The sequence below is a fragment of the Drosophila novamexicana genome, unplaced genomic scaffold (genome assembly GCF_003285875.2).
Source record: "Drosophila novamexicana strain 15010-1031.04,08,12 unplaced genomic scaffold, DnovRS2.1 tig00001692-arrow-arrow-pilon, whole genome shotgun sequence".
Classification (NCBI taxonomy): domain Eukaryota; kingdom Metazoa; phylum Arthropoda; class Insecta; order Diptera; family Drosophilidae; genus Drosophila; species Drosophila novamexicana.
In genome coordinates, this window is record NW_020824877.1 from 73731 (window position 1) to 101319 (window position 27589).

At 47.3% G+C, this 27589-nt stretch overlaps 3 protein-coding genes across 3 annotated transcripts; 1 reads left to right on the forward strand and 2 right to left on the reverse strand.

Moving 5' to 3' along the window:
• Positions 1-1350: 1350 nt before the first annotated feature.
• LOC115768171 (peptidoglycan-recognition protein SA) lies at positions 1351-2128 on the reverse strand. The gene is made up of 3 exons (XM_030712669.1): positions 1816-2128; positions 1641-1759; positions 1351-1580 (listed from the first exon to the last, which is right to left on the reverse strand). The coding sequence occupies exons 1-3, from the start codon at positions 2106-2108 to the stop codon at positions 1396-1398; spliced, it is 597 nt and encodes a 198-aa protein (XP_030568529.1). The 5' UTR covers positions 2109-2128; the 3' UTR covers positions 1351-1395.
• Positions 2129-5968: 3840 nt separating this feature from the next.
• Positions 5969-19388, forward strand: LOC115768170 (alpha-protein kinase 1). Its single transcript, XM_030712668.1, has 6 exons — positions 5969-6543; positions 6574-7143; positions 8736-8831; positions 17989-18160; positions 18215-18641; positions 18708-19388. The coding sequence occupies exons 1-6, from the start codon at positions 5969-5971 to the stop codon at positions 18953-18955; spliced, it is 2088 nt and encodes a 695-aa protein (XP_030568528.1). The 3' UTR covers positions 18956-19388.
• A 562-nt stretch (positions 19389-19950) lies between these two features.
• On the reverse strand, positions 19951-27459 carry LOC115768166 (DNA-directed RNA polymerase II subunit RPB1). Its single transcript, XM_030712662.1, has 4 exons — positions 27006-27459; positions 23848-26091; positions 21541-23785; positions 19951-21463 (listed from the first exon to the last, which is right to left on the reverse strand). Exons 1-4 carry the CDS (start codon positions 27084-27086, stop codon positions 20355-20357), a joined length of 5679 nt encoding a protein of 1892 aa, XP_030568522.1. The 5' UTR covers positions 27087-27459; the 3' UTR covers positions 19951-20354.
• Between the last annotated feature and the right edge of the window lie 130 nt (positions 27460-27589).

Sequence of the window (27589 nt, forward strand, 5' to 3'; positions counted from 1 at the left end):
CACACAATAAAAAAGAACGCGATAAACAAACGGCGCGAGCATCGAGACAACAAAAACAAAAACAAAGTCTAAGCCAGCGCCGGCAGCTGAACGCGCGTCACCTCCGTTCGTTTCAAATGCGATACAACAACTGTCAATAGGTGGCAGCTCGCCGCACTGAGAGCGGCAGACACATGTTGCGCTCTCCGAGCGATAACTAAATACTACAAAATACTAAAAATGCCTGTCGATATGCGCTGCGAGCTGCACCAGCTGATGTGCAGCTAAACTACAACTATAATGAACAATTGAAGAATTAATAGCATTTGTTAAATGATAAATATAAGTGCACTAATTAATATATACACTAAACTATATCTGGCTCTATAGCAATTATTAAGAGGCGTTAAAGAAACGAACTGCAAATAAATCTATCGGTTATTTATTTGCCTGCGCTGCATTAAGTTCGAAAACCAACGTTTTCTATGTGCTTGCACTAGAGGGCGACACAGTTTTCGTTAAGCTACAGAATTTTCAACTGAACAGAGAGTAGAGGGCGGCACAGTTTTTCAATATATAGTTCGCTTGAAGTGCGCTGTGTAGCTAAATAGCGCTGCACTGTTGCGAGTGAAACGAAAAATGCAATTGAAATAACAAAATAATTCAGAAATAACTAAGAAACGTTAGTCATTATAACAATATAATTGAAAGAAAATTTTCAGTAGAGGGCGCCACAGTAAGAACGCGCTGATAACGCAGTATGTGGCTAAGTGTCGCTGTGCTGATGCGTCGAAAGTGCAAAGCGAAAAATGTGATCGTAACCAGAAAAACAACAATTTTTAAGTGCGCTGTATGTAGAGGGCGCCACAGCCATCGTTGGGGCGCTGATATCGCCCAATCGAGTAAGCTGTTGCGTTGTAGAAGTGCAGCATTAAATATGATCGTAATCAAAAGAAATCCAACTGAGCTATGTGTAGAGGGCGCCACTTTTTCGTTTATACAGCGCGTTGTGACATTACCAGATGACGCTAAGCTGTTGCGTTGAAAAAGTGCAAAATAAAATATGATCGTAAGCAAAAAAAAAAATTCAACTGAGCCGTCTGTAGAGGGCGCCAATGTTTGCGTTTATACTGTGCGTTCTGACATTGCCAGATGACGCTAAGCTGTTGCGACAAAAATATGAAACGTAAAATACAATCGCAATCACAAAAAAACTCAACTGAGCCGTCTGTAGAGGGCGCCAGTGTTTTCGTTTATACTATGCGTTCTGACATTGCCAGATGACGCTAAGTTGTTGCGTTGAAAAAGTGCAGCATAAAATATGATCGTAAGCACGATAAATCTATGAACGTAAATAGAAAACGATTTAAATTCACGATAAAAAAAATATATTTAAATGCAATTCCTAATCCCAGATCAAGGATTGGGCAGCCAATGCGGCCACTCCTGTATCTCATTGTAGAGCGTCAGGCCCGGACTCTGTGTGCTTATCACCTGGGAGCCGCCAATTAGTCCGTAATCCTCGCTCAGCTCGCCCAGCTCCACGCCGCAGGCGAGCAGCTTCTTGCACGCATCCAACGCCGCCTGCGCGGGCAGCTTGTCTGCAAGGAAGAAGGCAAGACTCAGCACGACAGTATTGGGAGACGGAGGGGGAGACTCACCCACATAGTTGCCAATGAAGGCGATGCCCGTGCCGTTCGCATTGTAGCCGTAGGTGTGAGCGCCAGCGATGCCCCAGCCGGTGCCCTCATAGACGATGCCGTCGTTGCCTATAAGAAAGCTGAGCAGCGCATTGAGCCGGTGCCGGGCAGATAGCTAACCCAAGCTGGAACTCACTTGTAGCCAATGTCGTGGTAGTCCAGCTGTGTCTGGTGATAGCTCTGCATGCCCTGCAGCAGCTCGGCGCACTGCACAAAGCCGGAGCAGGCGCTTGTCACCGTATGATGGATGACCACAAAGCGCACGGGCCGCACCTGGTAGTTGATGCCATGCGCCGGCTTGCCGCCCCACTGACGCTTCAGCTTCATCTGCGGACAGTCGGCGCCCTTCTTGCGCCCCTTCTTACCACCCGCCGCCGGCGCCGCCGCCAACAGCAGGCCGACAACGAGCAAGAGCATCAAGCGGGACATCTTCTGCGTTCTGTTCGGCTCCGGCTACGTTTGGGTACTGCCCGCCGGATCGGAGGCAGCGGCTTCTTATCGCATGCACACGCCTCGCCTCAGCTGACGCAATTGCCAGCGGGGTAGGGTAGGGGGAGGGAGGGGTCGCTCAGCGCACAGAAACAAGTTTTAATCTAGAATTCGCCTCATACTCTGCCAGCGGGTGCTGCACAAAATATGATTCAATTTGTCTCGGAAACAATTGAATTGAATGGCTCGAAACAGGTTGAAAGGCGACTGCTTGGCTATGAGAGCAGTGGCTCTCAAACTGTAGGACGCCCCAAGTTGGTTTTGCGGCTCGATCAATTCATCCTGTCAACTATCACGCCCCCTGCTCTAAAACTGTAAGAAAGGTGACTCTCAAACTGTATTTATAAGGCGCTGCCTTTCCAACTGTAAGATTAAAAAATCAACATTGTTGTGTGACAATCCAAGTATGTGAAGCGCGTTGTTAAGTGAAGCACTTTAGTAGAAAAGTGACTGTAAAACTGTAGCCTTAATGCCTGGCTTTTCCAACTGTAAGTTTGGCAGAAATATATTTTTGACTGGATCTTAATATTTTCAATCTAAGTAAGACTTTTACTTTAATGCTGCAAGAATAGTGGCTGCAAAACTGTTGCCTTAAGACCGTGCTTGTCCAACTGTAACTTTGGCAAAAATATCAATTATTGCGTGTTTCTATATATTTTCAGATTTTCCAGCCATTGAAGGACTCTTTAAAACTGCAAGAATAGTGCCTGTAAAACTGTACCGATGCCTTTCCAACTGTTAATTTTTTAAATCCAGAACGAGTTTTCGGGTTTTTACAGGCTTTTATAGTTTATCTTATCTACCGATAGAGAATATTTCACATTATGGATACCTTCCGATAACTTCCTTCACCCTTAAAGCTAGAGCTAGATAATATCTGATAAGGTTTGAACCAACATTTTGGTTCAAACCCTAACATATTATTTTCAACAAATATGAAGATAAAAACCTATTGGAGCTTGGATTTTCGTGCCATTGTCATTGGCATTAAAGCTAAATAAAACTAATTCTCGATTTGAACCAGCTTCTTGGTTCAAACCTTAAGTCCAGAGCATCCTTCTATGCCCCGTGTCTTGCAGAGTATTTGATCTTCCGCTTGCCGTTTTATCTTCTTTTAATTTATCTTAATGTTTTGCGAATTTAGTCCGGGAGTCCCAATTCGGCGGCTTCTGTTAGATATGTGATGAGTGCTTTGTCATTTTCACTCAAAGCTCGTCGAATCCATTCATGAGTCATTCCGCGGCCTGAACTCGAACAGGTTAACAGAGCTCGACGTCAGCATTGTCGATAGTAAACAACACTGAAAAGCACTCAGAATCATTTGCGATTAAATGGATTTACTCCGCAAAATACACTCAGAGAAAAACGAACATCTTGGTTCCAGTTTGCCCGAAAAGGAATTCAGAAAGTTGTCACCTTCAAATTGGAAATATTCTCAATATTAAATTCTAATATTCTGGACTTAAAAAGTAGATAGAAAAACAATCCGACCGCTTGTCTAGCTTCTAGCTTCCTTCTCTTTCTTCCCTAGGCCCTAGCTTGTATAAGGAATATGTATTCTTGACTTACTTCGGTTTTTATACTTCGATCTATTTGAAATTTTCAGGATTCGAATAAAGCATAAAAAAGTATGCACATACCTAAGCACAAGGCTCTATCCTTAAGACTACGTTTTTTCTCATTAAAATGGAGAATTGGGAAGGTATTCAAAAAATTGACTATTTTTATTTTGTGTATACTCTGCGAGAAGCTAAACACCAAGTCCGATGCATATCGCGCTGATAGTTCTCGAGATATGCGCAAAAAACGATGTCTCAAAATCGATATTTATCGATAATATGAAAATGGCGGCAAATATTGAAAGCACACAGTTAACTTATTTTCTTAGTTACATAAGAGAACATATATTTCAAATATGGAGTCTCCGGCTCTTGTAGTTTCGGAGATCGATCAGGAATATATACAGCTTATGGGGTCGGCGATGTTCAGATCTATTCCTTATATATATCCGCACAAAAAATACTTGGACATCATTACAGTTTGAATTTGAGCCAGCTTTCTGGTTCAAACCCCACCCTACTCTACATAATATCATTTTGAACAAATATGAAAAGTAATATCTATTGGAACTTGGATTTACGCTCCATTGTCGCATTTGCAAGATTTCAGATTACAGTTGAACCAGCTTCTTGGTTCAAACCCTAGCTTACCTTACATAATATTATTTTAGACATGTATGAAAAGGGAAATCTAATAGAACTTGGATTTGTGCTCCATTGTCAGTCGCAAGATCTCTCAGGGAGCTTGCCTTTCTCTCTTCCTCTCCCTCTCTCTGTCTCTCTTACTCCTACTCTCTTCGCTCTTTCTCGCTGTCTCGCCCACTCTCCCGCTCTGTCGCCGTTTAACCCCTGGCAATTGTGCGGCACTCATGAGACATTCCAATCCTGCGCAACACCTGTGCGAGAGTCAGCTCGACAGGCTGTCTACGACAGGGTGTTCGCTCTGCAGGCGCGATTAGACGCTTCAATGGCCGCCCCGCCCCGCCCCGCCAACCCGTCCCATCCCGTCAACATGTCGTCGAATTGGCAATGGGCTATGTCCGGGATAGGGCCTCTGAGGGACGGCAGGCAGCAGGCGCGGGCACAAGTTCGATTATGGCCAAAACGCGACCGAGCAGAACCAGAGAGAACTTAGCTCGGATCGTTGGTGGTGCCCGACTGCGCGATACTCTGTTCGCTAGCATGAAAACAGCTCGAAACATATTGAAAGGCGAGTGCTTGTTAATGAGAGCAGTGGCTCTTAAACTGTAACCCCCACAAAGCAGTACACTGACCCTGAGGAGGCTATAAATCTACCCTGCCAACTAGCAGGACTCTTGCTCTAAAACTGTAAAATAGTGGCTTTCAAACTGTAGCATTGGAAAATCAACATTGTTGCAAGGCGCAATGCTAAGTGAAGGCTTTTGGTGGGTCGATTACAAGAAAAGTGGCTGTAAAACTGTAACCTTAGGGCGGTAACTTTCTGTAACATTTGGCAAATACCGATTTTACGAAAATCTGAAGATATGAGCAGACAGCCTGCTGACACTAGCTTCAAAACTGTGCAAGCAGCGGCTCTCAAACTGTAACCAGAACGAGGTGCCTTTTTAACTGTGTCTCAAGAGAAAAGAGACATTTGCTTCGATCTTAAGAGTAAGTTAACAATAGTCTTATGCTATGCGATCAGTTGTTCTAAAACTGTAAGAAACACACATAGTTGCTCTAAAACTGTAACAGCTAAAGAACTTACAAAGTTGCCAACAGCAGAAGGCCAAACGGACGGATGGGTGAATAGACCCCATTGAACTGTTGCGTACAGGGTAAAGTAAAGAGCGCGCGCGCTTTGAGCAACGCTAAAAGGTCGTGGGCCGGAGCCGCGGCCTGGGTCGGGGGTCATCGATAGCTGCTTCGCTTGACTGACTGCGCAAGGGTAATGAGAGGCGCGGCCCTGAGCAGGCGCAGGCTGAGGCCGCGCTGCTGCTGCCAGGGCTGCTGCCACGGCTACTGCTGCCAGTATCGCAGAGGCTCTGCTGCCAGCTCGTTGCTCCTGGCCAGAAAAAATAAAGTTTCCGACAAACGCAAACGCAATCGCCCAGCCGCATTCCGTGGCCAGTCGCAGCGCGAGACGGAATCCAGCGCGGACTCTTTCCCATCTAGTTGCAGCTCCTACTACTCCTGCTCCTACTGCGGCGCCTGCTGCAGCTCTTGAGCACTTCTTCTTCTTTTTTGTTTGTTTCTGTGTGTGTGAGGTGAAAATCAAATATGATTGTCAATATGCCCGTCAATGGGCCGAACAGCAGCGCGGCGCACTCGCATCCCAGTGCCAGCAACAACAACAACAACAACAACAACAACAACTGCAACAACAACAACAACAACTGCAACTCGCTGCAATCGCCGTGCGAATTCAACTTCCTGAAACGCAAATATGAAACGCAGCTGGAGCAGCAGCCGCTGGAGCCGTACGAGCAGCTCGCGTCGAATCCGTGGAAGAAGCGGCATCTCGACTATGACGCCGGCGGCGACATGTGCTTCCAGCTGCAGCTGGACACGAGCAGCGCAGCCACATCGAGCGGCGCCGCCTCGTTCATCAACGATCTGTTCGCCTACGACAGCAGCCTCCTGGTGCCCGCCGCCTCCTACTGTGCGCCGCCCAGTGCGCCGCTGGAGGCCGATGCCGGCGGCTGGCAGACGGGTGAGCTGCTCGAGCTGGATCATCGCTACAATTCCGGACTGCAGGCGGACTTCTCTCAGCTGAATGCGACGCTGCCGCCGCCGCCGCCGTCCCAGCAGCAGCAGCAGCAGGAGCTGCAAGCACAGCCACATCAGGAGCAGCAGCAGCAGCTGGAGCTGGTGTCCAGTGCCAGCTTTTTGGTGCCCGTTCCGCAGAAGACACAGGCTCAGGTTGGTTGTCGGCCCGTGGCTTGTGGCAGACGCTCTTCGCCGGCGGCCAGCGAATCGGAGCCGGATTTCGAGGACAAGAATCTGTCCTGGCTGCTAAATTTCAAATTCGATGAGTTTCCGCATCTGTCGCCGGATGTTGGCGGCGCTGCCCGGCTGGGCAATGGACACGGTGCCGGCCTGGAGGCGGCCACGCCCACAGCGACAGCACACATGTCAAACGCATCGCCCAGCAGCTCGGCCTCACCCGCATCCGCATCCGCCTCGGCGAGCACATCCAACTCGAGCCAGTCGCTCAGCTGCCACACAACGCAGCTGGAGCCGCGCGGACGCAGCTCACCCAAGAGCTGCACATCTCCGTCAAACACAACGACAAGCGCAGGCGCAACAGTAGCCACAAACACAACAACAATAACCACACCGACCAGAACTGGCCGCAAGTTCGAGGAGCTGGTCATGGAGGTCACCTCGGAAATGGATGGCAACGATATGATTGTGGCCGAGCACGTCGTCATTGAGGATACAACGTCCAAGGCGTAAGTACGAGCGCCGCCCAGTCAGAATAATATAAGACCCTGTGGTAGCCCCAAGAACAGCTCTTACCAACAATCTTGACTTTAGGACTTGGAGCTAGAGTATTCCTTCAAGAGCATTCCTTCAAGAGCATTCCCTGCTCTCAGTTGAGAGGCTTAGGTATTTGCTCTCCCGAGACGGAGCTATCATAACAGATACTAGATCATAACGTCTTTCAAATCATATTACCGAACTCCTACCAAGAACACTTCAACAATCCTCCATATTATACAGATCCTTAGGCATGGGACTCTTCCCAACAACAGCTCCAAATACCGAATGGCACTTTAGGTATTGGATTTAGCTATTGTCGGGTTTGATTTCACTTTAGGCAACATCCGAGCTGCAGTTAAGAGCAAGGCGTGCAGCAATATTTCTTCAAGTTGAGGAGAGGCTCACATAACTGCTCTCCATTTCATAATCCGTTTAGATACTAGATCCTATAATTGTGCAACATTTCTCATTATGAGTTATTTTGGGGTTTGTGGTCTATCTATAGGCAACATTCAAGCAAGGAACTAACTATTCCTTTGGATACTAGATTAAGGCTCATATTACAGCTACGGGCAATAAAATCCGATCAGAGTACTTGCAATGCCCCATATGAGACTCGACCTCAGTAATCGGGCTTAGCTTTTTTTGGCTTAGCTTCTATCTTCTATCTATCTGTAGCCAAGATTCAAGCTGTAAGATTATTCCTTGTAGAAAGATCTCAGATTGGAAACCTACCACAATACGATCTTGTATCTATGATAAGTATTTCCGATTTCCTCCGTAATCAAAGTACTTGCAATCCTTTATATTAAGCTTGACTTAAGGCCTTGGCTTTTATGCAGACAACATTCTAAGATTATTCCCATGGATCCATAAAGTTCCTTTCCAAGCACAAGATAAATGCAACACATCAAAAAAGTCCAGACTTGATTAGTAAAGTATAAGTCTTCAGATCTTTTTCGAAGCATTTTAAACATTTATGATAAAAACTTCGGGCTTAACACAGGAATAATAAATAATACTTCGGGCTTAACCCAGGAACTATGCCGTAGACTTAGGATATTTTCTATTTTCGATGCTGTGCAGCATATTATCTAAGAATAAAATGATAAAAATAAATATTTGTCTTTGTCTCCGAAAGTTCCCAAAATTCCGTCAAGACTATTCGAGGGATTTGGCATTTTGTTGATTTTTCTCCAAACACTTGCGAGCTTTCGCTTGTCCACTGCCAGGAATTTGTGCCTTATATTGAGAGCTTTACAAGTTGGATTAAGTTTAACATTTAGTTTATAAATTTATTTTTTTTTTTTTGTAGATTTTTGCGGAATTTAAACGAAAGCCGCTTAACCGAACGCAACTCCATTTTAATAAATATTTATTTGACGTATTTTTTGTCTCTCTTCTTCTCTCTCTCTCTCTCTCTCGCTCGCTCTCTCTCTCGCTCGGCGGCTCTCTTGTGCGATGCGGCGCCAATCGATGTGGCTGAACGTGGCCACCCGCAACCAAACCCGCCCGCCCCCCATCCCCACGCACAACGAACCAACCACCGCAAAACAAGCAGGCCAAAGAAACCACCGTTTACATACACGGAACTCATCGAATACGCCCTCGAGGACAAGGGTGAGCTGACGGTGTCGGGCATATACCAATGGATATCGTAAGTACTCGTTAACATCCACGATTTCAGCCAGTCGAGCCAGCCCCCAACCACCCTCAACCACCCATTGCCCATCCCATCCACCCACATTGAGTTGGCTTTTGCTGGGGTGGAAAAGCATTTGCTGTGTGTGCGGGGGGCGGGGGCATCAGCAGGTGTGTGTGCAGGTGTTCGCAGGTGTGTGTGCAGGTGTGTGTGCAGGTGTGTGTGCAGGTGTGTGTGTGTGTGTGTGCGTGTGTGTGTGTGCAGCAATGCCGGATGTAATTAAACAAATCTCAAGCATTTCTTGGCGCATTCCCGTTGGCCACTTTTGTTGCCTGTTTCTCCTGTTCCTTGGCTTCCTCTTCTACTGCCCTTTATTTTTATACCCTGAACCCATTAAAAATGGGTATAAGGGTATATTGTATGTGTGCAAAAGCCAAATGTATGTAACAGGCAGAAGGACCCCATAAAGTATATATATTCTTGATCAGCATCAATAGCCGAGTCGATCTAGCCATGTCCGCCTGGCTGTCCGTCCGTCCGTCCGTATGTATGAACGCAAGGATCTCAGAACCTATAAGAGCTAGAGACTGTAGATGCTCCTAGTTCCCGCGCAGATCGAGTTTGTTTCCGATAATCGATAACTTGCTCCGTTTCCAAGCAATCGATAAAAATCGATATCGATATCCTGTTTTTTGGGCAATTTTGTTAAATAATAAGAGCTGAGTCATCAAATTTGACATATAGCTTATAAAATAGGGTTCAGGGTATCCCCTAGTCGGGAGCTCCCGACTTGAACCTCTTACTTGTTATTTTTTTTTTTATTTTATTTATGTTTGGCTAACAACCGACAACAACAACAAATATAGTGCTAAAAACTTGCCAGCTCCAATAATTTATTACCTGTTAAAATTCTTGCCAAGTTCTTTGTTTTTTTGCCATTTTCATATTGTACTTTTTGTGTCTTTGCGTTCGCATTCGCTTTGATTCTAAAAACACAGTTGTTTGTTGTTGTTGTTGTTGTTGTTGTTGTTGTAGTTCAACAAGTTACTTCCTATATCAAGATCTCTACGCTTTAACCCTAGTATTAGGGGTAGATACAATAAGTATTGCAAAATGAAGATATTCAAAAGTGATTCACGTTCAAGCCCGTGCAATATATTTTATTTTCAAATAATATCCATTTATATTTTTATAGTTTTGCTCCCTTACTTATTCCAATTTATCTTGTAGAACCTTTTTTTATGGACCACCAGAAGCGTTTCACATTTTATCTCTTGCATAACTGAAATGTGGAGAGACTAGATAGTAGGGATATATCTTTGGCACGCCGAAGATTTAATGCCCTTCTAGACATTTGTTTTGGGGCTTTGCAGACATAAGCTCAAGGGGAAAGAAACTCGTAAGTGCTGAGTTTGAGAAGAAAAAACAGAATATTGAGTCATACAGAAACACACGTGAACGTTGAGGCGGGGTTTCGGGAAATTCCACCCGAAACAGTGGAAAATGAGCGGAAAACAGTTATATGGAATACTCTCTAGAATAATACCCTCTGCAAGAGCTTAAAAGCAAGGTTTGATTCGCACTTCGATTCCCTCGAAAATTGGCTGAAATTCAGGGTTTGAACTGGCTTGGTTCGAACCCGTTTTGCGAATGCCAACAATTTGCGAAGGTTGAGAAAAAACGAAAAGATTCTTTTGGATACTTTGCGTTCGCTGAGCTGAAATTCCTTCAATTGGAAGTGAATAATTTTCGTTTTAGTTCGAGAACTTTTAATTGGTAATGCATATTCGTTTCGTTTTACCGACTGCCTCGGTTCCCTAGCCACCCTCTACAAGGGGTTAGGGGGGGGGTTCACCAGAAACTGGGAAAAGCCCCAAAAGGAACTTTCCATGCACCCATATATAAAAATGACGACAATAATAAAAAACTTTTAACACATTTTTCAAGGTTCATTAATTTAGCCCCTGCCACCTGCCTCACCCCCCCCCCCCCCCCCCCCCCCCGCCCCTCCTGCTTCAGTAGGGGGTGAGGAGGTCACAAATTGTCAAAGTTGTAGGCCTAGTCGCAGCCCAATCTGGCGCGGGGAGGGGGAATCACTGTAAATATTTGAAGCCACAGCGAAAATGTTGCGTGTAAATATCCTATATATGTAAATGTATATAGAAACCCTGCCCACCTTCGCCTCCCATAGCCCTGCCCCTGCCTCTGCCTCTGCTCCAGCAATTTATGACATTTACCCATCAGCTGCGCGCGGGTTGGGGCAAAGGCCGCAGCTCGGGCAACCTGTTCATTAAATGTAATGAGCCAGCAGACCGACCAAATCCCAACTCCCCTCCCTCTCCCCCTCACCACCTTCACCAACCCCCCTCATAGATTCGCCTCCCTCGCGCCTGCTTAGTGAACTTTTCTTTTTTTGGGAAGTTTTCATTAACCATTCACAAATTTACTTTGTGGGCGCCAGCAAAGTGCCTGGGAGGGTGGGTGGAGCAAGAGGGGGGGGGGGGGTGGAGGTTTGCCGAGGGGTTGGCGCACAGCTAGGCGAAGGGGGCTGCAATCGCCAGGGACGCGTTCAAGGCAAAAAAAAAGGGCGCCTGCGCAAACATTGCAGCAAATCGCCCACGCGAACCCCCGCAACCTCTCTCTCCGTGTGTGTGCGTGTGTGTGTGTGTGTGTGTGTGTGGCAATTGCCCATGAAATTTATATACACACGCACACATATGCCTAGCATAATTATTAATTGGCGGGGTTGGCCGTTTGCCGCCGTTTTAGGGCCCGCTTCGACTCTTTTCCGGAGTTTCTACACCTTTTACACGCCTCAATGCATCAGGATCAGGTGTTTGACAAGCGCAACTCGGCGCACAATTTCCAGCAATTACTCGGTCAACCCATTAACCCATAGTCCCAGCTCGTGCACGACTCCGATCCAGTCGGTACTGCTCTTCCGGTCAATTTGAATTACATATTGAGTGTTTATTGGATGCGGATCATGGCTCATTGCACAGGACTCAGGGTGCAGGGTGCAGGGTGCAGGGTGCAGGGTGCAGGCTGCATTAGGCAGGAGACGTTGTGCAGGATCTGGAACGCAAAAAGGTTCCCACTAAATATGCTAACCGAGAAATACCCGAATCCAATATATATAGAGAGGAGCTTTTAGCTGAAAGAAAAGTGAGCAGAAAGTTCGATTCTTCACGCCAAAACTCTTGCAGATTCTTCTTATAGCTTATTGGGTCGAAAATTGAGAAACTTGTTTGTTTCCCTTACTCTGACTAACTCTCAACTTATTTGGAAAATCTTTTTGATATAGGACTTCTATAGAATGGAATATAGAGAGCATCATATTAGTTATATGATATCTTATTATATGATAGCATATCAGATTATATCATATCATATCATATCATTACCACTTCGCATATATCATATCATATATATGGTATATCATATAACATGAATCATAGTTTGAGTTTTTGTATCTCTTCTCAACATATGAATCATAGCATATCATCTAGTATACCATATCACCACACATATCATAGCGCAAGAGTTTTTGCATGGATAACCAGACTATGCAAAATCTTCATAACATATGAACACTATGTCATATAGTATGGCACATCATATATCAACATTATCATATCATATACTATACCATATCATATATATATCCGTTTTTGTTCGGATAAATGTTCTGGTTTTTGAAAACATATTCACTGATCTTTGTAAAATCTCCTTAGCATGGGACTTCTATATTATATAGTATACCATATCATATATATAATATACCATATATATCATAGCATATCATATCATATCATATCATATACCATATCATATCATATACCATATGCCGTACCATATAGTATACCAAGTCATATGTATAATGTATCTTCTTTGCATGGGACTTCTATATAATATAGTATACCAGATCATATATATCACAGTATGAGTTTTTGTTTGGATAAATGTTTTCTGCTCTTCACCAAAGTCTGCCAAAGACGAGCTCCACTATTCGCCAAATCGTACATACATTCTATACCCTTGCTTCTCTATATATCTAATTAAAATCTTCTCTTCCGATCTATAATCGCTTTCTTATCATATCTAAATCTATAAATGAATTCATAAAAGTGAGAAATAAGTAATGCTTCTCTGATTGTGGAGGACATCTTGAATGGGCAGCTGACAGAGTTTGTCCCGTTGCTTGTGCTGGCTTCTGGGTTTTTTTTTTTCGTGGGCGTGGCCAGTTACGCCCCATTTGCTATTTAAAAAGTTTTCTTGACTTGAGCGCAGAGGCAACTACTTTGGCTGCCATAAATCCATAAATTTTGCACATTTCGGCGACTGCTGCGACAGAGGGGCAGATGCGGGGCGAAGGGGCATGGCAGCCGCAACAATTTATGAACTGAGCTGCAATACATTTATATATAAATGTATATATATATATATATATATATATGCATGTTGTGAAACAAGAAGAGGCGAAATCAACTCGAAACAAACCGCCAGAGAAGCAGTTGCCCAGTCTGGGGTACTGGTTGCCCGAACGGCGAGGAGCTTCTGGGCGCCATGTCAAAAATGTAAATGTGTGTGAGAGTGTTTGTGTGTGTGTGTGTGTGTGTGTATTGGCTTGCGTGCCAGGCACGCCCCGACACGGCACGGGCAGCCAACCAGCCCGTCAGGCAGCCATTCAGCCAGCCAGCCAGCCAGTCCAAGCGACCAGCTAGAGCGCCAGCCTATCAGACAGAATGCTTTATAAAGCCTCTGGCACGGACCCAGTCCAGAGGCAACTGCTGCGCCCGCAACCCGAACTCTCCGCCCGGACACAAAGCGGGCCAACTCAAATTCAAACTCAATTTACGGTGCCAGCAGGCCGGGGCTGGACAGCAGGGCAATAGGCTGCGAGTAGCTGACAGTTGGCCCAAGCCCAATCCACCAACCCCACCACCACCCCCCTCTCCACCCACTCATATCAACACACAAGCGCCTGCTGATAGCCTGTCAGTCCGGCTGCCTGTTCGACCACTCGCATTATTTGCGAAACCCAAATCGAAACCGAGACAATCAAAATATATATGTATATGAAATAAAACTGAAAATTCGCAAGGATCAAATCGAGTTTATTCTATATGATAGCTTCGTTTTAAAGGGCAAGGGGGTTCTCGGGTGGATTGCCCCGGGAGCCCGATGCCGTGTGTTTCGACAATTTGATTCGAGGCCCAAAAGCTGAAGGCGAATGCGAATGTGAATGGGAACTCAGTCATTCAATTCATTGACAATGATGACAATGTTGATAGTGGATATTTGATTTTATTTCTCTTGCCACCCCTCCCCCCCCTCCCCCCTCCCACACACAACCGCCCCGCCCACGCTGTGAGCACCCGCTGCAAGCAACGTTGACAATTCGACAAGTGCGAGAGAGAGAGAGAGAGGGAGAGAGAGAGAGAGAACAAGGCACACACATTGATCGACTAGCAGATACCCTCAACCTTAGATGCACATCGTGCATGGCAAATACATTCCCGTTTAACTTCGGAGCTTATGATCCGATCCAACAACATGCAAGGCTTTGCCTATCCAAATTCAGCAGTTTTTTCCCATACGAGAGCCTACAGTATATAGCTCTTATAAGGCTTAGAACCAAGTCTTAAAATCGACAATTATCTAACCTGATTCCATTGTGTTACATTTACGAACAGCACATTCTGCGATTCCATTGGCCAGCACCAACATTTTGTGCAAATGCTTATGTGGTTTCTTTGGGAAACATTCGCCGAAAATGTATAAAATGTTGACAGTGGAACTAGGCTATTAGGGGAAAACGTACAAGCAACATATTTCACATTCACAGAAAATGTATTAAATGTTAACTGTGGAATTAGGCTATATATTTATATGTACTAGAGTCTAGTCTGAAATCGATACACACCGAAGAACGGCGTGATCGACTCGTCTTCCAAATATGCATATGTATATTATTTTCTTTTTTTTGGGTTGGGTGATGCTTCTGCCTGTCACATGCATTTGCACAAAAACCCTTTGCAATGTGTGTACGAACGCTTTTGTGTAGCACTGTCTAAGCGCCCACAATAAGGCCTATCGATTGGCCTGGGGCACCGAGTGCATGATTAAACCATGCTAGACATGCAGCTCCATAAACTACACAACATCCAACTATGACTGGCAACAATTTTCCCATTTTACCATTTTCCCATTTTCCATTTGCCGTATTTCGTATTTATAATTTTACAAGTACATTTGGGTGCTTCGCAGTGCCCACATTTCGGAGGGAGTCTAACAATAACTTAAACATGCCAAACATGAAGAAAACAAACCAATTTTGCACTTTGCACCAAAAATATCGAAGTTCTTGAGTACATATAAATCTGCAAATACCCTATAACATATTGGGTATGAATGGATATCTTATATATATATGCTGAATGTCTTCTCGTTAGAGTCAAATCTTCCGACTAGTCGCAGCATAATGTGACACAACAATTAAATCGTAAGGCTCTGTTGGAAACAAGCTAAAATCTTTGAAGAATGTGATACCAGATTTTTAGATCGATTTTTTCCATCAATCTGTATCAGTATCAACAGTCAAGTCTGTCTATATATATATATATGTATATGTTTTCAGAGATATGCTCATACAAAAGCAGACAATCGATATTTATCGATATTCAAAAGATGGAGTTGTTATCGGCATATCAAACGTTAAACCACAATCGAGACTCAAAGTCAATTCACTCAAAGCACAAGTTTCTGATAACGATAGCTAACTCATCTTTTGATGAACGATATGTATCGATACTCTGCCCGCTTCAATGTCTGAGATCGAGGAGAAAACAAACATGCATAGCTCAGGAAATACTCTTATACACTTCATGGCATTCAAGATATGCCCCCTTCCATTGACTATCGATATATATTGATACTTTATGGAATCCAGGTTAGCTCCCCAATTTCTTGACTTCCGATGTTATCGATATATTGACAGCTTCTATCGCTGAGATTGAAGAGAAGACAAACATTCATAGATCAGGAAACATTCTGCCCATTTCTTGACTCTCGATATGTATCGACCTCTGATAGATAGCTTCCCGATCTCTTGACTATCGATATGTATCGATATTCAAGCTGTTGTTTCAGCATCTAAGATCGAAAAGAAGAGGAACATGAAACACACCTACATATCTGCTTCATGGGATCCAAGATGCTGCCTTCTGCCTGTTACACACATTCTCACATATTCAGCATGCCCTCTTAGGAGGTATAGGGTATGATAACGAATAAAAAACTGTCAGCTAAATGTGTTACACACATATGAGGTTCTCATATTTCGCCCGCCCGCCCCCCTGCTCGCAATGCCCAGTACCGAGTTGTATACGAAACCATTTATTACGAATTTCTAGCGTAAAATAGTGAACCTCGTGGGCCTGGAGCCGGCTTCTAATCAAGTCCAAGCTGCATTCGCTTCGCTCCACTCAACCAATTTGAAGTGCCATCCTTTTGGGCGTGTGCCTTGGCTGATGCGTCATGACGTCTGCGTGGGCGGAGGGAGTGGCAATCCGAATGACAGTTATCAGGGGGGGGTGGGGGCGGGGGGTGGAGGGATCATTAAGGAGCTGCCTGACGCTGCCTTTCAACTTGAGCCAGACAAGCGTCAGGCGTAGAGCCCAGGCTTAGATTTATGCATTCCATTTCATTCCGTTCCAGTTCATTTATGAGTCGTCATTTTTACCCAAAAAAAAACAAGGAGGAAGTAAATCTATATAGATATATGCCTATATATATATATATATATATGCGGCCCACAATGGGCGCCTCGCGTGTTGAAATACAAAAAAATTGTTGGATTGCTTTTTAGCTCGGAGTAGGAGTTGCCCGACGGAACGGATGGAGGCGAGAGATTGCCGGCAGGGAGCAGCAGCAGTTAACCAATGACAAAGCGCTGCTGCTGCCGCTGCTGCTGCTGCGGGGGTTGTTTTCGGACCTGGCGCGTGTGCACCAAGCCCCCTTCTCCTAGCTCTCCCCTGCTCTGTGAAATACTTTCCATTTTGTTGCCCAGCCCGGCCCCCAGCTGGCCTGGCTGGCTTGCGTTGGCGTCGTTCCTGCCCAGAGTGGGAGCGCGCTTGGCACGCGATGTCCTTTCCGGTCGACGTAGTTTCCTTTTATATAGCTCTAAACCCCTGCCAGCGTCGGGCAGCCTGCAGGGGTTGGCTTCAGCTGCAGCCACCTGCCCGCCAGCTACTCCATTTTCTTCATTCCCTTCCTTTCCTTTCCTTTCCATTCCTTTTTTTTCGCTCCACGTCCAAATCGCCTGTTCGTGACTGCCTACAAAACGACGCATAATTTGTGCCACTGCCGCTGTCCGTGTCCGTGTCCCTGTCCATGTCCCCGCCTCCCGCCTCCCGCCCCCCATCCAGCTGTATGGCGGCTCTGCCGCAGTGGCGTGCCATGACGTGTTCCATGTAAATTGCCTGGTTGACTCCGTATTCAAACTTTAATTGCAACTGGTCAAAAAGTTTTAATAGTCCGAGCAGCCCGACCAGGCCAACAATTGGGGGTAGGTTCGGACCACGGCTGGCCAATCGGATGCCTCTCTGGCCCATACTTTTGACCAATCCGCGCTCGGACCAAGCAGGGAAAAGAAAAACGAAGAGCGAAAAAAAGTAAGCATATCTTCGTCAAGCCGACGATTCTATACCCTTCTAGACATTTTTCTATGGGCTTGCAGATATGTGAGAATGTGTCATTTACCCTCTGATATCCTGTCCTTCAAAGGCAATCATTGTAGTGGACAGTATAAGTTTATCACGAGATGTGCCAGCCCGAAGTTATCTATACACAAATACATTTTTGGAACCGTGCCAAGTTTATATAGATATGTGCATATATATGCCTAGAAGAAGTCATCTGAGAAGCATCAGAAAATCTTAAATATAAAAGCCTATACCATAAAATATAATAGCCTATAGCCAATTATTTGGTATATCCTCGATCACTTTCGATACTATATCGATAAATATCGATTTTGAGAGAACTTGCGAAACGTGCTCAAGCAAGCGATGCTAATTATTCTCTTTCTCTCTCTCTCTCTTCCCCTCTCTCTCTCTTCTGGTACTGCTCTCATTGTGTCCATGTTGTTGTCCCTTTCGCTTTCGTGCAGCGATCGCTTTCCGTACTACAAATCGAACGACGATCGCTGGAAGAACTCGGTGCGGCACAATCTGTCCATCAATCCGCACTTTCGCAAGGGCGTCAAGGCGCCCCAAGGCGCCGGCCACCTGTGGGCCATATCCAGCGGCGACTCCGCGGAGAATGTGCTCGCCTGGGAGCATGTAAGTACGCTCAAGCACGAACTGCACGCGCGATCCTAACTGTTTGAATTGCAGAAAAAGCAACGCTTGGATTTGTTCTTCAAAATGGAATCGATCAATCGCGAGCGCATACAACAGCATCAGCAGCAAATGCAACAGCAGCAGCAGCAGCAGCAACAGCAGCAGCAGCAACAATTGCAGCAGCAACATTGCCAGTCGCCGCAGCAGCAGCCGCAGCAGCAATCGAGCTGCATCTACGATGAGGCAGCTGCAGCTGCTGCGGCGCTGACGCAGGAGATGCTGCAGCATGCGCCTAGCGAGCCATCGCCCACATCACAGACGCACAACAATCCGCAGCGCCTGTTGCCCTTCGGCGATCTGCTGAGCGACGAGGAGCTGCGCAAGACGGCGGGCCAGATACTGAACGGCATCCATCGGGAGGTGGAGGTGCAGTCGGTCAACTCCATCATCAGCACCTACCAGGACGTGCTGCTCGACAATGGTGAGTAGCTCCGCTTCTCGCGGCTCGCTTCGGTCTCTTCATAAATGTGCGCCTTGCTTCCCGCAGACTATCTCAATCCCATACACAAGGACGTCGTGGTCAACGAGAGCGGACTGCGCCAGCAGCAGCAACAGCAGCACCAACAGCAACATTCGCTCAGCCACTCGCAGTACTACATCACCGAGATTGATCCCATGGAGCTGGGCATACAGATGTCGCACCAGGTGGAGCCGTCCGAGGAGGAGGTGCTCTTCAGCGATGACTTTAATCTCAACTACTTTGGCTACAATCCCGGTAGCGATATTGTCGCTTGACCGCGCAAGCAGCAGCAACAGTTGCTGCCAGTTGCGGAACGAGTTCCGGAACCAGTTCAGCTGCAGGAAAGCAATCAGAGTACTCATAAGCCAATTATAAACCAATACTAGTCACACTCTAACAACTTCGTCGTCGAACTATCTAAACTAACCACCTACGAGCCCCATCCCAAGTTGCAGGCCCCAGATCCACACCCAGCCGCAGACCGAGTTCCAGTTCCAGTTCCAGTTCCAGACCTAGCCCCATGTATAGTCTAGTCTTCAATGTACCAACCAGTTTTTTTTTGTCACTAATCATATCTAGTTTATCTTATAGAACCTAAGAGTAGCCTCTACTTAGCATTAAGCATTCGTATCATATCGAAATACCGGGAGCATTACGTGTCCATATTTTCGACTTCGGGCTCTGGCTATATTCCCTAGTTAAGAGTTTTTACTAGTAGCTGATTACCTATACTATATACATATATATATATATATATATACATGAATATGCACACATGCTTAGATACTTACCAATACCTATCTATTATATATGTATATATATATATATATATATTGTCCAAATACTAATCATAGTTCGTATCGATATTGTTTACCCTACCCCATGTAGCATAACGGCACTTACTTGTACAACTACTCTGGTTTATCTATTATGGCAAATACAAATACCTATTCTTTTTTTTATTTACATTTGAATCGTAACTCTCGTAGCTCTCATGTCTATACATCTGAGGAGGAATAGGGATTAAGGATTCCGCAAATAGGTTCGGTTAACGGATCGAGATTCAAGAACTCGTTCTCGATGTATACGAATCCAGGCTTAGTTCCTCATCAGACCGATTCAATTTTATATATGTATATACCTTCGTAATGAAGGTAACTGGATTTAACTGGATTGTTCTCAACTCAAACTACTCGACTTATCAGAGTTATACCTATATATACCTTATACAGACATATGAATACTTAAAACTTTTTGTGATTTACAAAAATGTTGATTAATTGTTTTTATTTATATTACGACTATCGTTTTGTCATTGTGCTTAATCGGGGGCGCTTTAAACTTAAAAGATTATATATTTGTGGGAGGATTTGTTGCATATGTATAAAATTGAATAACATCGCCCTTAAATAGATCGACTGACAGAAAGGCGAAAAAAAAAGAAACTACCTACACATATATTCATATACATACGTGTGTGATTATCATAGATATCGTTATAGATATAGATACATAATAGCGTGAGGTGTCCGGCTCTGCTCTACCGTAGGCCGCCCGCCGCCGTCACAAAGACAATTAAGTATTCTATATATATATATAGATAGGGACTGTCGCTGGATTTTGATGGATAAGTCAATGCGAATCCTCCAATTAAAAGGAAGGTCGGCCGCCGCCTTAGTCGTCGCTCTCCTCAAATGTGGGACTGCTGGGCGAGTAGGCGGGACTCGTGGGGCTGTAGTGCGAGGGCGCCGTCGGTGAGTACATGGGCGATGTGGGCGATGTGGGCGAATAGTTGCGCGCTGTGGGCGTGTACGTTGGCGATGTGGGCGAATATTTGGTGCTGCTCGGCGAGTAGATGGACATGTTGGGCGAGTAGCGTGGACTCGTCGCCGAATATGTGGATCCTGTCGGACTGTACTGGTTCGAGGGCGAGTGCTGCGGCGAACTGGGCGAGTACAGCGGCGATGTTGGTGAATATTTTGGTGAGGCCGGCGAGTACTGCGGCGAACCAGGCGTATATTGTGGCGAGCCCGGTGAACCATCATACGACGGCGACGGCGGCGAATATGTCGGCGATGTTGGCGAATATTTGACGCCCGTCTGTGAGTATGCCGGCGATGCTGGCGAATAATGCGGCGAGGCCGAATAGTTGGGCGACGTCGGTGAATACGAAGGCGTAACGGGCGTATAGTTCGGCGAAGTCGGTGAGTACGAAGGCGAGGTGGGTGAATAGCAGGGCGACGTTGGCGAGTACGATGGACTCGACGGCGAATATGACGGCGACATCGGTGAGTAAGACGGCGAATTGGACGAATAGTTTGAGGAGCTCGGCGAATACGCATTGCCCGGCGAATACATATTACTGCCGCTGCCAGCAAACGATGGACTCGACTGGAAATTCGACGTGGGCGAATACACAGGCGATGTGGGCGAATAGCCGGACGACGACGGCGAATAGCCGGTCGACTGTGGATTAAAATTGGGCGTCGCCGACGCATACCGTGGACTGGTGGCCGCATAAAGCGGCGATGTCGGCGAATAGTTCGGACTTGACGGTGAATAATTGGGCGATGCACCGCCCGGCGAAGATGCCGTATAGTTGGGCGATGTGGGTGAATACGATGGCGAAACGCTCGGCGAGGCCGGAAAATGTGGCGACATCGAGGGACCCGGTGAGCTGGGCGAGGAGCCAGGATGCGCTGGCGACCAGCTGGGCGACATGCCCGATGCATCCGATGCGGCCGACGGCGAGAAACTGGGTCCGCCTGGCGTCATGCCGCTCACTAAACAAAAAGAGAGAAAGAACGTAAACGTAAGCAAAAGAGATGGCAATAGAGAGGGAGCGAGAGAGGTAGCTTACCATGACCGGAGGGTGAGAAGTAGCGCGGCGTATGGCAGTTCACCCAAGGCGTCATCGGCGGCGTCATGCTGGGCGTGGAGCCGCCGCCCATAAAGATGGCAGCGCCGCCCAGCATGCTGCTGCCCAAGGAGTTGGGTATCTCGATGCCGAAACGGCATTTCTCGGCGTCCAGCAGCAGGTCAAAGCAACCGGTGCCCATTTTGGGTAGCTGTCCCATGATAATGTTCTCAGAGACGCCACGCATGGGATCCGTTTCCGCATGGGCGGCGGCATCCATTAGCACATCGACCGTCTCCTCGAAGGAGCAGCGCATAAGGGCGCCCGTATCCTGTCGATTGATGCCGTGACGCGTAATGGCCATCAAATGGCCCTTGGCCGTCATCACGTCGCACAGCAGCGCCAGATGGCGATAGTTCACGTAGAGGCCATAGAACTGCAGCACGGCATTCATTTCCTTTTCAACGGATTTACGCACAGCTTCGATGCCGAGCACCTGGAAAATCTCGCAAATGTCATTGGACGAGGTGCGTATGGGGTCGACATCGCGCTCGGAGAGCACCTTCATCATGGAGGTGCCGTCCGTTTCGAGCAGCCACTCGCCAATGGCCTTGAATTCGCCCGTTTCCGTGATGACAATGCGCTTCTTGCTGTCCGTTTGGGGCAGATGCATGTACACCTTGCCAATGGCCTCGATGCCCTGCAGCGTCATGTCCGACAACATGTTCGCCTCGATGCAGCGCAGGAACATGTCATCCTCCATTTTGTCGACGGCTTCGTCCTCGTCCTGGAACTTGTTCTCCTCGTTGTTCATGATGCGTATGCGCAGCACCAATTTGTCCGCATTGTCATCATTGAAGATGCAATTGAGATCCTCGCCAAAGCCGACATTTATCTTCTCGGCGATCTGTTCCATGGTCAGCTTTTTGTCCGTCATGCGCTTGCGGTCGAGCTCGATGCGCAGCAGCCAGGGTGAAATGCGCGTCGGATCAAAGTCGGGCATCTCGTAGTAGACATTGACAAACTCCTGATCCTCGGCAATGACCGTACGCTGCGGATCCGGATCATAGTAGATGGCCGTATTGGCCGTCACCTTGCGCAGCGTCGTATGCTCCAGACGGCACAACACGTTCTTGGCCTTCTCCGCATCGCGTGCCGCGCCGCCCGTCAAGAAAACGGTTAGCGAGGGCGCCTTTGGCTTCTTCGATATGTTGATGATCTCCTTGAGCCTGGGCACGCCCAGTGTTACGTTCTTGGACGAGACACCGGCGAAATGGAAAGTGTTCAATGTCATCTGGGTGGCCGGTTCGCCCAAACTCTGGGCGGCCAGAGCGCCGACCATTTCACCAGGATTGGCCTGAGCCTGCTGGAAACGCGTCTCGATCTCACCGATCAACCACTCGAACGCCTCTGTCGACAGCCGAAACTCCTCCGAAACATATTTGGTACACAGCGTGGAGCGTATGAGGCACTGGAACAGCAGAGTTGCATTCTCATTGGCCTGCTTTGAGATGCGATCATTGCCGGTGACGATCACGCAGCGCTCGAGCAGACCCTTGACACCGCGTATGACACGCATGGGCGACAGATCCGTGGGCAGGCGTTTGTTGATGTGAAAGATCTTCTGAACGTTCCAGATCATGCGCTGCAAATTACAGGGCAGCACCACCTTTGAGTCGCCATTGGGAAAGATTGTGCGCAAATTGTCGCGATCGCTGACCAGGCGATCCCACTCGGACTCCAGCTCCTGTATGGCATCGCTGCTGTCTGTCATCTCCTTGATGACATCGTCCGTAAAGACGCGCCGCATATAGCGCTCGTTGGACCAATCGAATTTGAAACGTTTCTCGAACACCTTGTTCGACAGCTTGACCGTGGGCATATGCTGGAACTCGACCAGCTCGCCGCAGAGGCCGTCCTCGCCGTAACGCAACTGAATCAGCTGACCGACAGAGTTACGCACGGTGCCATCGTAGTTGACCATCACGGACTCCATAGCCTTGATTAGACGACGCTGAATGTAGCCGGTTTCGGCTGTCTTGACGGCCGTATCGATGAGACCCTCACGACCGCCCATGGCATGGAAATAGAACTCGGAGGGCGTCAAGCCGGCCAGATAGGAGTTCTCCACAAAGCCCCTGGACTCGGGACCATAATCGTCCTTGATGAAATGCGGCAGAGTGCGCTTCCTGAAGCCATACGGTATACGCTTACCCTCCACGTTCTGCTGGCCCACACAAGCAATAACCTGAACGGGCGGGGATTAGGGGATTAGCTCAAGCGCGTGAAGTTCAGCTATGGAACACTCACCTGTGAGATGTTAATATTGGAGCCCTTTGAGCCGGACACGACCATGGCCTTTAGATTGTTGTATTCGGTGAGGGATTTCTTGGCGGAGCCGCCAGTTTTGTCACGAGCATCGTTTAGGATGCGATTCACCTTGTTCTCGAAAGTCTGACGCAGCGTGTTGCCCGGCGTCGGTTCGAGTTCCATGTTGTGCGCCTTCTGGATAACATTGATGACATCGTCCTTGGCCTTCTTGATGGCCATCTGGATTTCGTTGTACGTCTGCGGATCGGCAATGGTATCGCCAATGCCAATGCTGTGGCCCTCGAGCAGCAGCCAGTTGTTGATGACCGTCTGGATGTTGCCGTAAAACCGGCCAGCGATGTCATGGCCCAGCTCCAGGAAGCAAATATGCAACAGGGAGCCGGCAGATGTGCCCAGCGTCTTCTTACAGAGTATGCCCATGATCAGTTCACCGTGCTCCACCATGACCTTGGTGTCACCGGGCGATATCCACTTGTAGGGCCCGTCATCCTCCTCGTCGGGATGAGTTTCATGGGCGCGTATCATGTTCACATTGCCGGGTATAATCAGCGAGAATATCTGTTTGCCCGTCCAAAGCGGGCGCGGCTTCAGGATGCACGGCTGCGGCATTTTGCCATCCCAGGTGGGCAGAAACATGAGCAAATTCATAACCTGTTCGCGCGTTATGAACACATCACGCTTGGTCATCTTACGAACGGCCGTCAAAGTGTCCTGGACAATGCCCATGACGGGCTTATTGGCCTGCGGCGTTATGATCTGTCGCGGTGTAATGTGTATGTTCTCCACCTCGGCGCGTGTCTCCATGGACTGCGGCACATGGAGATTCATTTCGTCGCCATCGAAATCAGCATTGTATGGCGATGTGCAGGACAGATTCATGCGGAACGTGGACCAGGGCAGCACTTTCACCCTATGCCCCATCATACTCATCTTGTGGAGCGTCGGCTGTCGATTGAAGATCACCAGATCGTCATCGCGCAAATGCCGCTCCACTTTGTAGCCGCACTGCAGATGCAGGTCCGAGGATTTGGGATGAAAACGCAGATCAATGCGCTCGCCATTGTCGCGGACAATGTATTTGGCGCCCGGATACTGGGAGTTGCCGCGTCGAACCAGCTCCTGCATGCGATCAATATTGAAGGGCGTCACCAGCTCCGGAAAGGTGAGGTTCTGTGCAATGGAGCGCGGCACGCCCACCTGATCGATACGCAAATTGGGATCGGGTGTGATGACCGTACGGGCCGAGAAGTCCACACGTTTTCCCATAAGATTACCTCGGATACGGCCCTCTTTGCCCTTGAGACGCGCCTTGATTGCCTTCAGCGGCTTGCCGGACTTCTGCATGGCACGCGGCATGCCGGGCATATCGTTGTCGACAAGTGTGGCCACGTGAAACTGCAGCATCTTGATGTTCTCCTGGATAACGTGCGCGGCGGCGCCGCTGGCCTCGTTCTTGCGCAGCTCGTTGTTTGCCTTGATAATGTCCGCCAGCTTGTGGGTCAAATCGTCCTGATTCTTTGCCGCGCCAAACATGACGACGGCCGGACGCACAGCCAGCGGCGGCACGGGCAGCACTGTGACAATCATCCAATCGGGTCGGGCATATTTGGGATCCATGCCCAGTATGAAACACTCCTCGTCGGTGATGTGCTTCAGTATCTCCCAGACGCGCTCCGCGGACACGATGATCTTCTTCTCCTGCGAATCCTCGTTCACGTGTTTCCACTCAGCAGTCAGATCGAGGCCAGTACGACGTATGGAGGGCTGGTAATGGCCGCAGCCGCCGTGGCCGGGTTTCTTGTTGGGATCGACCTGCTGATTGTCCTTGGTCAGATCCATATCCTCGCCGCCCTCGCAGATCGTTTTGCCTTTGCACAGATCGTAGACGTAGGCCAGACGCTTGCGCGGCTGGCCCTTGGACTTGACAACGATCTCCTTGATCTTGGGATTGTGAGGCGATACCAGCATCTTGGAGCAATAGAAGCACACGCAGCGCAATATCTTGATTGTCTTCGTGATGAAGCCAATGTGAAACACCGGCTTGACCAGATCAATGTGCCCGAAATGTCCGGGACACTCGGTCATGTTGCCGGCGCACGTCTGACAGCGCGATGTGCGATCTATGACGCCTTGTCTCGGATCCATCAGGCCGCCCAGCTTCGGACGGCCGCCTTCCAACGTCTCCGCAAATTGTACGCCGCCCTCCGTCACAGACATCCGGCGCTGAAGCAGCAGAAAATTAATATCAAAATTTGTTACATATATTTAATAAAAACCAATGCAGATACTCAGTAAAATGACGGCCTTTTTTTATGCCCTGTTTTCAGCTGAATAATATGTTTATGGATTTACTGATTGATTGTTGATTGATGATGACTGACTGATTGATAATCAACACGATCAAAGGGAGGCAGACAGCCCGGCAATAGTAAAATATAAAGCCTCAAGAGACTTAATTTGAGGTTAGGTTTTTATGCGAAAGGTACTTTAAAGTGGGGCACTGGCTCGAACCCTGAACAGAACCTGCGACAAGTTCGGATAAGTCCGTGAATGTCATGCAAAAAAAATCCAAAGATATCAATTAAATTGTGAGTTTATGCCAGAATTTGTGCGCTATTTTAAGGATCTTTGCAGGTTTCCTTCTGCCTAACGACAGGTTAAAAGGTTATTTTAAGTTTTTCGAAAGACCAAAGTAACATAACGTGCGAACGTGTCGTTGATTGGCGCGATCGGATCTAATCCCCGAGGAAATGGGCGCCAAGAAAGCAGTAGGAAGCTGGCGAGCTGCATATTATATGGGATTATTATATACTATAAGACTATACTAAACTCTGAGAATGCGCTGCTAGGTCTGGGACATAGTTCTTGGAGACAACTTGAATGCTCAATTCTCATATCGGATCCGGGTCTGGAATATATGCACATATAGGCGATATCGCATTATGATTTCGTCACAAACTGTAAGTCCCCTGCCCACTACAAGGATTTGGCAAAAGTTGGGAAATTCCGGCTAAGTGGCCGTCGATAATTCTAGTGAATCATTGCGTGCATCTTGTTTACTTGAGTGCGACAATTGATTTTCAATATGGCGTCGATTTCACATTTCGCATTTCACCTTTGGGATGGAGGGTACTTACGATTTCGTCAGGTGACAAAATGCCAAACTGTACACGCTTCACCTGGCGCAGCGGCGCCTTCGAGTCCGTTGTGGTGCTCATTGCGATGCGAAAAGTTTAAGTTATATCCACGGGGTAGCTGATGAAAATTTTGCACGCGTGACAAAGCCACAGAGCAGCGCAATGGGCACACGCTTGAAAGTTGCAGGAAAAAACAATAAGTTGTTGGCGTTTGTTGCGTTGTTTTAGTGCATTTTTTATTACAATTGTTTGTGTTGTGTTGTGAATACACTTTAATATGGACTTTAGCTGCTAAATCCGCGTTTTTTCAATTGCAGACGCGAGGCAACGCAGTCCGTAAAGCGCACTAAAAAATTTAGTGGGTGTCCGATTTGAGCGCGATGCAACTCTGCGTTTACCTTTCTATTTGTTCGATAGCGTTATCGAAGGCAACACTTTTCGCGGCAATTTTTGTTGCGCAAAGCAACAGTTTGTTATTTGTAGTTTGGTTTTGATTTGAGCTTGTTGTGCAACAATGTTGACGTCTTTTTTTTTTTATATGACAATTCTAACCATTTCTCTCTTTCCATTCTAGAGTTGCCGTT

Coding starts and splice junctions, on each gene's coding strand:
- LOC115768170 (XM_030712668.1), top strand. CDS start 5,969: ATGATTGTCAATATGCCCGTCAATGGGCCGAACAGCAGCGCGGCGCAC. Junction 18,161..18,214: donor ATGTGCTCGCCTGGGAGCAT/GTAAGTACGCTC, acceptor TTTGAATTGCAG/AAAAAGCAACGCTTGGATTT. Junction 18,642..18,707: donor GGACGTGCTGCTCGACAATG/GTGAGTAGCTCC, acceptor TGCTTCCCGCAG/ACTATCTCAATCCCATACAC.
- LOC115768171 (XM_030712669.1), bottom strand. CDS start 2,108: ATGTCCCGCTTGATGCTCTTGCTCGTTGTCGGCCTGCTGTTGGCGGCG. Junction 1,760..1,815: donor TACCACGACATTGGCTACAA/GTGAGTTCCAGC, acceptor TGCGCTGCTCAG/CTTTCTTATAGGCAACGACG. Junction 1,581..1,640: donor CTTCATTGGCAACTATGTGG/GTGAGTCTCCCC, acceptor TCTTCCTTGCAG/ACAAGCTGCCCGCGCAGGCG.
- LOC115768166 (XM_030712662.1), bottom strand. CDS start 27,086: ATGAGCACCACAACGGACTCGAAGGCGCCGCTGCGCCAGGTGAAGCGT. Junction 26,092..27,005: donor TTTTGTCACCTGACGAAATC/GTAAGTACCCTC, acceptor CTGCTGCTTCAG/CGCCGGATGTCTGTGACGGA. Junction 21,464..21,540: donor CTTCTCACCCTCCGGTCATG/GTAAGCTACCTC, acceptor CTTTTTGTTTAG/TGAGCGGCATGACGCCAGGC.